General features: G+C 39.4%; 1 protein-coding gene across 1 annotated transcript; it reads right to left on the reverse strand.

The window, feature by feature from the left end:
• Positions 1-245: 245 nt before the first annotated feature.
• On the reverse strand, positions 246-7,313 carry hopx (HOP homeobox). The gene is made up of 2 exons (XM_040010395.1): positions 7,008-7,313; positions 246-527 (listed from the first exon to the last, which is right to left on the reverse strand). Exons 1-2 carry the CDS (start codon positions 7,155-7,157, stop codon positions 450-452), a joined length of 228 nt encoding a protein of 75 aa, XP_039866329.1. The 5' UTR covers positions 7,158-7,313; the 3' UTR covers positions 246-449.
• Positions 7,314-13,632: the final 6,319 nt, after the last annotated feature.

Here is a 13,632-nt window from a genome sequence, read left to right on the forward strand (position 1 = left end):
AAGTTCCTGGATAGTGGCAGCTGATGCCAGCAGCATCTATTGTAAACCCAGCGCTTCCTTACATCTTTTATAGTCGAATAAACAGCTCTGCGTCCAGCTCCGGTCCCTGCTGACAGAATTGCATGTACACTAACCAAACAATGCCCCCATCCTTTTCAAACCACAGCCCACCATTATATAACCCGGCTCCCTCAGTGAATGTGAATCCCAAATGTACAATAGTTGCAAAACACACTCCAAGTCAGTTTAACTTACAATAATAATATGTTTATTTCTGTAACCATGGCAGATATATTGGCAGCAACACACAAAAACCTTCACATTCTGTAAGATAAAACAGCTTCAAAGATACAAAAACGAACAGAGAGGGAAACGTGAGGAATAGGAGGGGAAGTCAGTTCGTCCAGAAGGAAGTAGCTCCCTGCATCCAAAGAGGTGGCTGGAAAATCTCAGTCCAGCACAGATCCCTGTTTAGCTGGAAGACCCTCTGACTGCCTCCACTGTGCGTTACGTAGCGTGAACCATTTCTGTAAGAAACAAACAGGACAAACACACCCATGGGTGGGGTTAGAACAGGTGGCAGGGGGTTTTGTTCACTAATGTAAAGCCTGAACACAAGATTGATGATGTAACTCTTGGACTTCTCATATTTCCAAGAATTAAATACAGGCTTCTTTAAATGCATTTTCAGCCTGAGGCTACTGGTTACAAGCCTACATGTAGACAATAACCTAACCACTACTAATACCAACTAGAGCACATTACTCTATGGGTCTCTTAAACTGGTAATCTAATCACCCAGTTTGTGTGTATTATTATCATTGTGTGTGTTCAAGTAAGACACATGAGCTAAAGAAATATGATATGTATGTGAAACTTAAACTTGACCGTTAAAAATATAGTGGTGGATCACATAATTTAATATCTTTAGAGAATAATTGTTTTTTTCTCATGAGACACTACCACCTAAATCTACTGAGCTCCTATCTGTGGATTTAGTAAGGCATTAGAGTCTGGACGTGACTAGCCTAGCTTACCATAAAGATATAGTTAGCCTGGCTTAGCATAGAAACTTAAACTGTCAGTGTTTACTATCTAGCCTATTTACATTTTTAATAACACTTATTAAATTTAGCCTAATATAATGTTCAGTATTCATCATTTCAGCATGCCAACATTTTTATGTGTTGCCACATGGTGCAGAATTTTACATCAGACTCTCAAGCTAGCCTAGCCAGACATAAAGCCTAAGATTAAGTGACAAAAAAAAATCTAAAGTAAAACATGCTGATATTTAACATTTGTACATGTTAATGTTAGCCTAATATATCTTTAACAATCAATAAATTTAATAAATTGTAATAAAATCAATATTTTAATATTTATCACTTCAGCTAAAACTGGCTAGCCCGATTCTGGTCGAAATTCTTATTTATTTATTTTTTTTACCATCACAGCATTTGCAAAAATAAATTTAAAAATAAATAAATAAATAAATAAATAAATAAATAATAATAATAATAATAATAATAATAATAATAATAATATTTACCATCTAAAATTTTATCATGCTAACATTGGCCTGGTAACGTTTTCCAAGTTAGCATAATAAAAAATATATCATTTCAGTGTGCTAGTATTAGCTTGTGGCTCTTATTTAATTAAAAGAAGGGACTTTAATTAAAATTTGTAAGCTAGGCAGCATATACATGTTGTCTTTGGTCTCACAGTAAAATTAAGACATTGCTCAGTCATGTCCAGTTTCAAAACTCACAGCTTTAAAAAGGATATAATTAACAAGTGTATGATAAGGAAGCTGGTTGTTGCAGACATCTTTTATATACAGTCTATGGACAGCATCACAGGAAGCAACTTAACTCAAATTATCAGAGGTAAATATTAATTGTTATTTGCGACCAAAGCATAATCATCATACAGAATCCCCACATGGAAATATGATTAACCAACACTGAACTAAACAAAAGCCCCTTTCCATCTGAGTCTCATTATCTTCACAATCACACTACAGTCACATCTTTTCAGTGCATGTTAATGTGGTCGCTGACTCATCGTGGCAGAGCAGTGACCCCACAGCAAAGTTTTTTCAGGGCAACCGCACAAAACGAATGTTTCCATCTAATTTTAACAGCATGTAGTCATGGCCCGTTTCTCTGACCCCTCTGCCAAAAACTGCTACACTAAAACTCTGACCAGAAGAGGATTGCACGGAGTGCTTTCACACACACGCACACACCCGTGACCCATTGCATTGCTGTTTTGAAAGTCATGTTGTCTTGGGATTCACAAGAGTGCTGACGTAATCTGGGGAGGGATGCAGACCCTCTGACATGGGCCTTAGGGTGGATGTTTGAGCCGTGTGCCTGGCGAGAGGGATGGTTTCCTCATTTTGTACTGAAAACACACAAGATTCCCATTTGGAGTCATCTGGGATTGCACTTAAACATGATCAGACTAAATAAATTCAAGAACTATTCTCTGAACTCGGCTGTACGCGCTCTATCCCGTCTGTAAAGCCAGTCCATTACAATGCAATTTTCTTCACCCACTTTTCAATGGAAGCTGTCACTTTTTGTAATCCTGCTGAACCACACAATGGTGCTTATGTCATTTTTTCCTGTTGACTTTAAGTGGATTACGTAAGACGGTCTTTCACACTTGACTCTTGACCCTGCAGCAGTGAAAACAAAGAAAGAGTTCACTGAAAGGAGCTCAAACATGCAGCACGGAGCCCATAACATTGTAAAGGTTAATGTGGAACAGGGAGTGGTAGCCGGGGTGGGTTCATTCAGTTAAACCTTCTCCAATGAGAGCTTTGTTAACAAATACAAAACGCTTAGGAGGGTCGACAGGAAGAGAAAGAAAGGCACACACACAAAAAAGATCAGCTGGAGACTGAGTCAGTACTTTTTGATGAGAGGCCAGACCTTTACATTACCCTGCCTGGACTGGGCTTCCCTGTCAGGTTGGCCAAGCACCTTTGTGTGCACTGAATGGAAATACAGAATAGCCTGATTATTAGGCTTGGCAGCAACATGTGTTTGCTGTAGTTCAACCTTTTCTTGGTTATAATTACTTCACTTTATTTCCATAAAGGACATCTCCTAATAGATGCACAAGGATCTACTGCCAAAGTGAAACGTAGGCCATAAATCGTCCACATCTTGCAGGATGAAGCGATGGTTCGAGTTACTCTTTAGTTTTGATGTTTGTAATAAACTTTCTCGCAGACTTCTGGATCCTTGAATTACTACTGTTAGCAATAATCCTTTAAATGTGCAAAACCTAATCCTTTAAAGTGGAAGTTGGTTACAAAGGAAGACCTGTGTTTGCCTTTTCTCCGCATACTCGGAAAAAAGATTCATATCTGGGATTTAAAAGGCAGGAGGACATTTCGACCTTTGCACTTGCATAAATTCCTGGAGTGTCTGTTTCTCCAGGCTGGGAATGTGGGTCAGTGCCATTTTTTCCAAAGCTGTTGTGGTTCATTTACATACAAGGTGGAGGTGGAGTGTGTCTCTCCCAACATGTCATTTATGATGTGAAGAGGTGGATTTTAATCCAAACCACAATGTTTTCCTAAATTTACCTGATGAGTCTAGGGTGCTCTAACCTAACTGAGTAGTTTGCAGAACCTAAATCCAACCAGCAGGTGAAAAAAAGGTAAAAAGAAAAAAACCTTTAGTCTCCTCCTGACAAACCCGCTACTCTTCCCACTGTCATCACCTTCTCATGTGGCCTATGCTAAATAAAAAATACCCCCTGTATGTAACAGGAGGACGCAGGTGGGATCATTATATTCCATCCTGGGGCAAAAACACATTGGCTTTTCTGGATTACACACACAAAACCACTTACACGGCTATTGTCTTCTGCTTCTACACTGTTACCAATCATCCTGCACACCTCCAAGCTATTTGATTACTCATAACACTCTTCTCTGCTTACAGTCAAACAGAGATTATCAAGATCTTTCATGAAGATTGCTCACCTGGTGCATTATCCAAAGATATTTACTGGCTTTTAGCATTTGATTCAAAGGACTATGAATGCTTATTAGTCTACCCTGATGGCTCCATGTTTCTGCTTGATGTCACAGCAACAACATGAGTACGACTTTATAAACAACATTATCTAAAAAGCAGGAAAGACCAAACTGATTGTCGTGCCAACATTTTAAGTTAGTTTATTTTATAAAAAGGGCCCGTGGGAATGTTTTCTTTGTGTGTGATTAAATAATTGACTAATATTATTTTTCTTGCCTCTTCATATTTGTTTTACTTTTTTTCTGCACAGCAAGTAAATGAGACATTAAATGACAGCATCTTCTGGCATCACTGATTGTTGCTTTGGCTATTTGTTTTTGTCAAATTGTGTTTAAACCTAAAACTGAGTTGTGATGAGGTGGGAGTGAGAATGATCCTTGGTTTAAAAAGCTGTTTCAAATCACTTGAGTTCAGTTTGGGGTTTTTTGTTTAATTTTTTTTGCTGCGCTTGTGTTACTGCAGTCCAGAAAAATCTTCTGGGACTGGTTTGTTGGGTTACAGCAGAAAAAATGGCAGGATGCACAAATCTGTCATACATGAACTGTTAATGTACATGCCATGTCTTCAGCTTTATCACTCCTGACAAACACAAACACAAACACGGGCAGAAATTTGCCTACAAAACGAAACTGATGCTGCATCAGCTCAGATGACAGAGCCACAGGTTGGGCCTCGCCTCCTGCTGAGTACAGCTAAGCAAACAGCCAGGTCATTTGCCAGCCAAATCACGAACAGGAAACTTGTTCTAAAAGGAAACATCCCACCGTTTGCAAAGTTAAAACATCATCATGGATAGCAGCTTCAGAGTGCTGCTTGCAAAGAGGAGGTGCCTGCATTACTTTAGTGCACTTTGTGTTGTTATCAGAGCACTGAAGCTTCACATCTGGCTGCAGATGTGACAGATGCTCAGACTTTACAGTAGGCTACGGCATTCCTCAGATACAGTCAAGGTGGGAGTGCGTACATGTGGAAAGGAGCAGAGACAGAGACCGAATGGAGGCATTACCAAAAGGAAGTTTTCAAGAATTCATTCAAATATTCTCTTTATTAAGCTGCTTGAATATGAAAAACAAAAACGGTGTGTGTTTTCTATTCTTAACATAATTAAGCAAAAAGTAGATTTTAACTTTGGATTTTCTGGCTATAAATAAGAGATTTGGTACCGTTACACTGAGCTCTATAGACCGGTGAGGGGTATGTATTGGCAAAATTATTAAAAATGTTGTAAGTAACAAGGTCTAGCTCAAATTTGGGGTACCTGAAGATGAAATTAAAAGATCATAAAAATATTAGACAGTAAGTTATACTGCAAAGAAATGTATAATTGAGGGGTTAGGCATTATTAAAGCCCAACTGATTTATCAATGGGCCAATACTGTGGGCCAATATTAGCTATTGTTAGTATTGATGTTTATAATGAACATTTAAAAAGTAAAGAACAGACGGGAGAAACACCCTTCAACCATGTTATCAGTGCTGATGTTGCATAGTTTGCTCACCAGAGGGCAGTGAACAGATTTATGCAGAGTGATAGTTAAATAAAAGAAAAGCTCTATAACTCTATGTCTCTATAAGAAAAAATTATCAGGCGATACATCAGAATATCAGGGGTTTTTTTTAACCAAAAATATCAGTATAGGTCTTAAAAATTCAATATCAGTCAGGCTTTAGTAATTATGCCTTAAATAACGCATTTGTTTTGTCAGTGAGGTGTCAAACATTCCTGTGAAACACCCATAGCCACTATGATATTCAGGGGGTTTTTCTACACAGCAGAAACAAATTAAAAGTAGCAAAAACCAGGAAATGGTTTGCATTTTTGTTTGAAAAGCTAACTGATTATGATTAAAGAAGATTTATATTATAAAAAGCATTTATTGACGTTGAAGCATTGATTTTAAATGTATTTTGTGCTGATATCTGAAATGTAAGCCAGAGAAGACGCATTTCTAACATCTGAACACACACGCTAATCTGGCACAGGTATGAGCAGCGACCACATCACCAGAAATGATATCATCTGAAACAGACGCAGCAGTCCCGCCCTCACTGTTTGATCCCAGGGCTCCTCTGAAAGTCACCCTGCGCAGATGAATCAGTGTTATGAGTGTTAACAATAGCTGACCCCCCTGACTCTGGGGTGACTTCATCAGGAAAGACAACTTGGAGTTGCTCCACTGCTGATCAGCTGTGGTCACTGTTGGTTTACACTCAGATGAGGATTATTTCATCACACTGTGATGTAAACAGAAACACTGAGCGCTCTGTTCGATGTCAGCGGAGCTGCCCCACAAATTCAAAGTCTTATTTCTTAGACACTGCATGATTATTTCCTCAAAGGTCACCTGACTGAGCCTCTGACAGGATTTACTCAAACACTAGTAAAGCTGTGGAAGCATGAAGTCAGATTTACAGACTCAACATCTCTGAGTAAAGTTAAACTTCTGAAAACCGCACAAACGGAAAGTACATTCAATAAAGTACGACTTTAATACATCTCAGAATGAAACAAAGTACTTCCTACTATAGGAAAAGTATTATGATAAAAGACTAATGCTTTTTATCAACAGGCGTTTTTCAGCCTTGAACAGTATTTAAATATTAAAAGTACATTTTTAGTAGAAGTTGGAATGCAGGTATTTTTTTATACTTTTTCCTATTAAAATGTTTCTAGTTTATGTTATAAGATAATGACTATTATTAAATGCTTGAATAACAATAATCACCACTGTCAGTCTCCACAGGCCTGTCACGGTGATCTCCATGGAGATAATAACTTAAAGGTGTCCTATGTTTGCTCAACACTATCGTTTAAACAGCTCCTTATCGATAAGCCTCCCAGATCAGTAACATCGGGAAAACTGAACTCCACACTGTTTTAAAGCATTCCCGCTCACAACGACAGTAAAGAGAGGCTGCGGGAGTTTTTTCGGTTTTACTCACTTGTGTTTCCTCCTCTGACAGTCCGCACTCCGCCGCGATCAGCATGAGCGTCGTGCCGTCCGGATGCTTGCTGACTTTGTTGAAATTCTCCTCCAGGATAGCAATCTGATCCTGAGACAGGTTCATACTGTCCATCGCGTTAGAACCCATATTCCAGTCTCCTCCTGCTCGCCAGTGGTTCCGGCGGGTTCTTGCTTCGGTCCTGATTTGGAGCTCAGATGTGCGCGCAGAGGACGCAGAGATGAAGCAGCGCGTACTTACAGCCCGGCGGGAGTCTGTGAGCAGTGTGGGTGTGTGAGTATGTGAGCGCTGGGTTTACAACTGTCAACAGAGCAGAGCCCTCCCCTGAACAAGGGAGGCGGAGAAATACAAATGTTACACCAGGGGTGTCAAACATGAGGCCCACGGGCTAGCCTAGAACCCGCCTACCGGCCCACTGAATGGGCTTTACAACATGTCAACACCAGGAAAAACAAAAAGCTTTTTCAGAATATTGTGCAAACAACACAGTTCTGGATTATAACTCTTCCCTGGCCAAAATAACATCTCTGAATGTAATTGCTGCTGAACTGCAGAGCTCCTTCAGTGACAGACTGCTGCAGATGCATTAAGGAGCGTTTCCGCAGGTCCTTCCTCCCTGCAGCTGTCTGACTGTACAATCAGAACTGCTCCCAACAATCATAGATGTTTACATCAGCGCTGTAACTTGCACTATTTTATCAACCGATTCACACTATAACCAGGGTTGCCTCTTATCTGTATTTAATTTTATTTATGGTACTCAGTTTTTGGTAACCATTGTCCTTCATGTAAATATGTAAAAATTGTGTATGTTTCTGTTCTGTGTCTTGTGTACTGTTTGTTTGTATATGTGTCTTTCTTGCTGCTGTTACACCCAAATTTCCCCTTGTGGGACAATTAAAGGATTATTCTATTCTATTCAATTCTCAACCAATAAGCAGTATCTGCCAAGACTGTGTCAGATCTGTGATGTTTGGCTCCAGCTGCATTGTTGTAAGGCTAAAACTGAGAAACTGACAGCCCTTCATGCACGTTCACATTCAAATCTAATTTAGCATCATCAGTTAAGTCAACATGAGTGTCTCTGGTCTGCAGGAGGACGTCAAAGTTGTCGGGTAGAACCCAGGCACGCAGAGGGAGAACATGGAGACTCCACACAGAAAGACTCCACTGCTGAGCTGCATGAGTGGGATCATCCAGAACCAGAACCAAACAGATCTTGTCAGAGGATGAGAAGCAACACCAGTATGTGCTGGAAGGCGTTGAGTACATCATCACTTCCTGTATATGATAAAGACAGAGACTCACTGACTCAATATCAATCCTCAATGAACAAACTGCATCTGTGTTGCTAGTGGAAGACATCAGCACCACACCCAGGCCTGTGCTGCTCGAAAAGCTTATCTGCAATACATCGGGCGCTGTGCTGTTGATTGAAGCCTTCTACACCACATTGGTGAATGTGTTAGCAGAAGCCCTCTGCTAGCAAGCCACCAGGACCCGAACTTCTGGCTGGAGCCTTACTTGCCATCCTAGGTTTGTGCAGCCTATTTAATTCAGCATCAACAATCATTGTGTTTTGGATAATGGCTTTTTTAATAACTTTACTTTGCTTATTGGCCGTGGGGGACTTTTGGACACTCAATTTTTCTAAGATGAGAACATTTAACAGTGACCCCATTCTGCGAGACATGGTTCCCAGATCTACATGCGTCACTGCTGCTATACATCCTGTACAATTTCCAATGTATTTGGAACAGGACATTAATCATTTTGAACTACAGAAAGATTTACCTCATCTTCAAAACCTTCTTGCTTTGTACAATTACAAAATTAGTTACAAAAAATCCTGCTTTGTGTCAACATTTCACACGTCAAAATCAATAAGTACAAAGCAGAGACTTCTGATCGTCTTACTGCTCTTATCTGGTAATGTACAACCTAACCCAGGCCCTGAGCTGCAATGTAGCCAGACACCATCTGAATTTAAATCCTCACCTGGGCTGAAGATAGTTCATCTTAATGTGCGCAGTTTGTTACCCAAGATGGATATGATCAAGATCTGGGTTCAATCAACAGATGCAGATATTGTCCTCATTTCTGAAACTTGGTAGTCTAAATATATATCTGATGAACATGTTAGCATGGCTGGCTACAATATCTATCGCACCAATAGGCTTAAGAAAGGTGGTGGTGTTGCTGCTTATGTTAAGTCAAAATTTGATGCTACAATAGTTATATCAGAATCAATTTGCAAACAATTGGAATTTTTGCCTCTGAATGTGAATGTTGCAAAGGGTCTTTGCATAACAGTTGCCTGTTGCTATCGACCCCCTTCTGCCTCCACAGAAGCTCTGCATTCTTTAAACCTTTTGCTGTCCAGACTAAATTATGGTGAGCTTGTTCTAGCTGGTGACTTTAACTGGGATTGGCTGAAAACTGTTTCAGATGATTTTAAATCTTTTTGTGATTCTATCAATCTTACCCAGCTGGTCAATTTACCCACTCGGCCGAATCTCAAAAGCCCCCAAAAGTCTACCTTGATTGACTGGATTTTGACAAATGTTCCTCATAAATTTTCATCTTTGGGTGTCATTTGTAACGACTTAAGTGACCACTGTGTTGTTGCTGCTATTAGAAATACTAAAGTGGCCAAGTCACAACATCGTATTATTTTTAAAAGAACTCTTAAACATTTTAATGAACGAGCATTTTATCATGATTTGTCAAACTATGACTGCAAGAAAATAGGATTGATCCCTGATGTAGAATTAGCGTGGGCATTCTTTAGGGATGGGTTTATGCAAATTGTGAATAAACATGCTCCATTAAGAACATATAGGATAAAAGGTCGTGAAAACCCTTGGTTCTCCCCAGAGCTGGCAGATATCATTCATGAGTGCAACCTGGCTTGGGCCAAAGCGAGGAAAACAGGCTACCCCAGCGATTGGCTTCTTTTCAGACAACTAAGAAACAAATGTACTTCCTCTATTAAGAAAGCTAAAACAGAATATTATCTGTCTGTCACCACTGAGAACCTAAATAATCCACAGAAGTCCTGGAAAATCATTAAGTCTCTTTCAGTGAGTAAAAGCTCCCACACTCTACCCACCTATGTTTTTAAGGATTCTGTTCCTGTTTATGATAGGAAGGAGATTATGAATTGCTTTAACAAGCACTTTATATCTTCTGGCTCTTTGTTTGACTCTCTGAACCCAGTCTCTGTAAAATCTGGCACAAACCTTCCGGTGTACACTGGTCAGCCATTTAACTTTGTTCCTTTCTCTGTGCAGGAGGCCTGTAAAGCTCTTAAACTGTTAGATCCTAGAAAATCTCCAGGGCCAGACTTACTAGATCCTTACTTCTTGAAACTGGCAGCTGATTTTGTGGCAGAGCCTCTCACAACACTTTTCAACCTCACACTGGATACGAATAAAATTCCCTCAGTATGGAAATCAGCTTTTGTTGTTCCTCTATTAAAAGGGGGCGACCCAGCAGTGTTAACTAATTACAGACCAATATCTAATCTATCTGTGCTGGCCAAAGTTCTTGAAGCTCTTGTGTGTGAGCAGTTAAAGGAGTTTTTACACACCAATGCCATTTTATCTGAATATCAATCAGGCTTTAGGAAGAATCACAGTACTATCACAGCTGCAATTAGAGTGGTAATATTACTGGGGCTTTGGAGTGGTAATGCAATATTACTATTGCACTTGATAAAAAACAACACTGTGCATCCCTTTTTATTGATTTGTCAAAAGCATTTGACACTGTTGATCATTGTATTTTAAAACTTAGACTCTTCCAGTCAGGACTCTGTGAGAGAGCAGTGGCATTGTTCTCAAACTACCTCAGTAACAGGACTCAGTGCATTAAATCTGATGGTCAATGTTCTGACTTTGTTACAGTGCACAACGGAGTGCCACAGGGTTCTGTATTAGGTCCCCTTCTATTTATCATTTATGTAAACAATCTTAGTCTACATGTGCCAGATGCAAACTTGCACTTCTATGCTGATGATACAGTTATTTACAGCTGTGGTTCAACTCTTGTCCAAGCCATTGACTCCTTGCAGAAAGCCTTTTCTGCTGTCCAGCACTCATTACTTCAGCTTAAACTTGTTCTCAACGCAGACAAAACAAAGCTCATGTTGTTTTCTAAATCAAGGAGACGAGCCCAAACAATCCCATCAGTAACCACTCTTGAAGGTAATAAAATAGAGTTGGTTCACACCTATAAATATCTGGGAATCTTAATTGATGACTCGCTTACCTTCAAACCACATGTAGAGAATCTTGTGAAAAACCTGAAGTTAAAACTGAGATTTTACTTTCAAAATAAGTTGTGTTTCTCTTTTAATACAAAGAAGCGGCTTGTTGCTGCAACATTCTTGCCTGTGCTGGATTATGGTGATATTCTATATATGAATGCTTCTGCTCAATGTCTTCGAATGGTTGATTCTGTGTATCATGCTTCTCTGAGGTTCATCACTAACTGTAAATTTCAGACTCACCACTGTGAGTTATACTCTCAGGTAGGATGGCCTGCTTTGGTAAGGCAGAGGAACTCTCATTTATACAGTTTTATATATAAGGCAATACTTGGGTTGCTGCCTTCTTATATATGTTCCCTGCTTATAATGAAACATGCTGGTCGGTATTCTCTTCGTCCGCGTGGCTACTTGTTGCTTTTTGTTCCATTTGCCCGAACTGAACTTGGTAAAAGAGCTTTTGTCCATTTAGCACCCTTGGCCTGGAACAAACTGCAGAAGGAATGGAAAATGACTGAATTCATTTCATTAAGTGCTTTTAAATCTAAACTACGAATCCTTGAGGCCAAGTCCATAACATGCAACTGTTTCAATTAGATTGATTGTCATTTTAACTGACTTTTTTATTTTTATTTGAATTTTATTTTTTACTTTATTTGTATTCTTTCACTTATTGTTGCATGTGTGTTGTTGCTGCCTGTGTTTGAGTAATTTCTGTAACTGTGAGACATCTGCTGCTGCCTATCTTGGCCAGGTCTCCCTTGAAAAAGAGGTTTTTAATCTCAATGGGATCTTCCTGGTTAAATAAAGGTTAATAAAATAAAATAATAACTGATAAGTGATTATTGCTGGAAACTAGAAGCAGCTGATACTTTATGGACTCTTCCTCATCAGGCAGTGTCAGTCAGTGCTACAGGACTTTGGGGAAATGCCTATTTTGTTTGTGCCATCTTCAGGCAAGAAATGAAGCAGACTGAGGTGGACAAACACATGACTTTCATTTTGGAGACTAGAGCTTGTGTCCCTTCTAAAACCAAAAGCTTTTTTAAAAAATCTTAACTTACTTTATTATTAGGTTTGGTTAGAAATAAGAAAAGCTCACGGTTTGTTCACAGCTTTACCCGTGTGAAGTCAGAAAGTCCTGAAGGAGAGCTCTCCCTGCTGGGTGAAAGCCCTCTTTTTAAACCATTCATGCACAGCCTGCACTCTTCACAAACTTTTTTCATGCTTGACTCATTTTTTAACATTTCACTTCAGTTGCAAAACTAATATCAAATATCAAATAATAGGGTAATAGCATCGTCAGCTTTTACTGAGCTTCCTCTGGCTGCAAAAAGAAATTCGATTGTGTTGAAGTTTATGAGAACATGGCCCTACTTTTTGCTTAATTTATGACGTCCATAAAAGCTGTTCTGATGACCCATCTCTCATGAAGGCGAGCTCACTAAAAACTGCTGTAATCAAACCTATACTGAAAAAGGACAATCTTGACAAGACACAAATGAACAACTACAGGCCAATCTCAAATCTCCCGTTTTTAAGTAAGATCATTGAAAAAGCAGTTTCTCAACAGCTCAGTTACTTCTTAACACAGAATAACTGCTACGATGCCTTCCAGTCAGGTTTTAGACAGAACCACAGCACTGAAACCGCTCTGACCAAAGTGTTTAATGACATATGTCTGAATACAGACAGTGGAAAAATGTCAGTCCTAGTTTTACTGGATCTCAGTGCAGCATTTGATACAGTTGACCACAACATATTACTCAAACGACTGGAGAACTGGACAGGTCTTTCAGGAACTGTACTAAACTGGTTCAAAACATACTTAGAAAACAGGAAATACTTTGTATCAATAGGTAACTTCACATCTGAGCAGACAAGTATCACATGTGGAGTTCCCCAAGGTTCCATCTTGGGACCCCTTCTGTTTAACATCTACATGATCCCACTGGCACAGATTATAAACAACAACAAAATAAACTATCACAGCTATGCAGATGACACACAAATATATATCACAATGTCACCAGGAGACCGAGGCCCTGTACAGGCTCTTGGTAAATGCATTGAGGAAATCAATGACTGGTTGTGCCACAATTTTCTCCAGCTAAACAAAAACAAAACTGAGGTAATAGTCTTTGGCGCCAAAGAAAAACGATTACAGGTCACCAGAGAACTTCAATCTATACATCTAAAAACCACAAACCAGGCGAGAAATTTGGGTGTAGTGATGGATGCAGCCCTACACTTAGAAAAACACATTAAGACAATAACAAAGTCAGCTTACTATCACCTCAAGAATATATCAAGGATAAAAGATCTGATGTCTCA

This window comes from Simochromis diagramma, unplaced genomic scaffold (assembly GCF_900408965.1).
Source record: "Simochromis diagramma unplaced genomic scaffold, fSimDia1.1 OVJJ01000585.1, whole genome shotgun sequence".
Lineage (NCBI taxonomy): Eukaryota > Metazoa > Chordata > Actinopteri > Cichliformes > Cichlidae > Simochromis > Simochromis diagramma.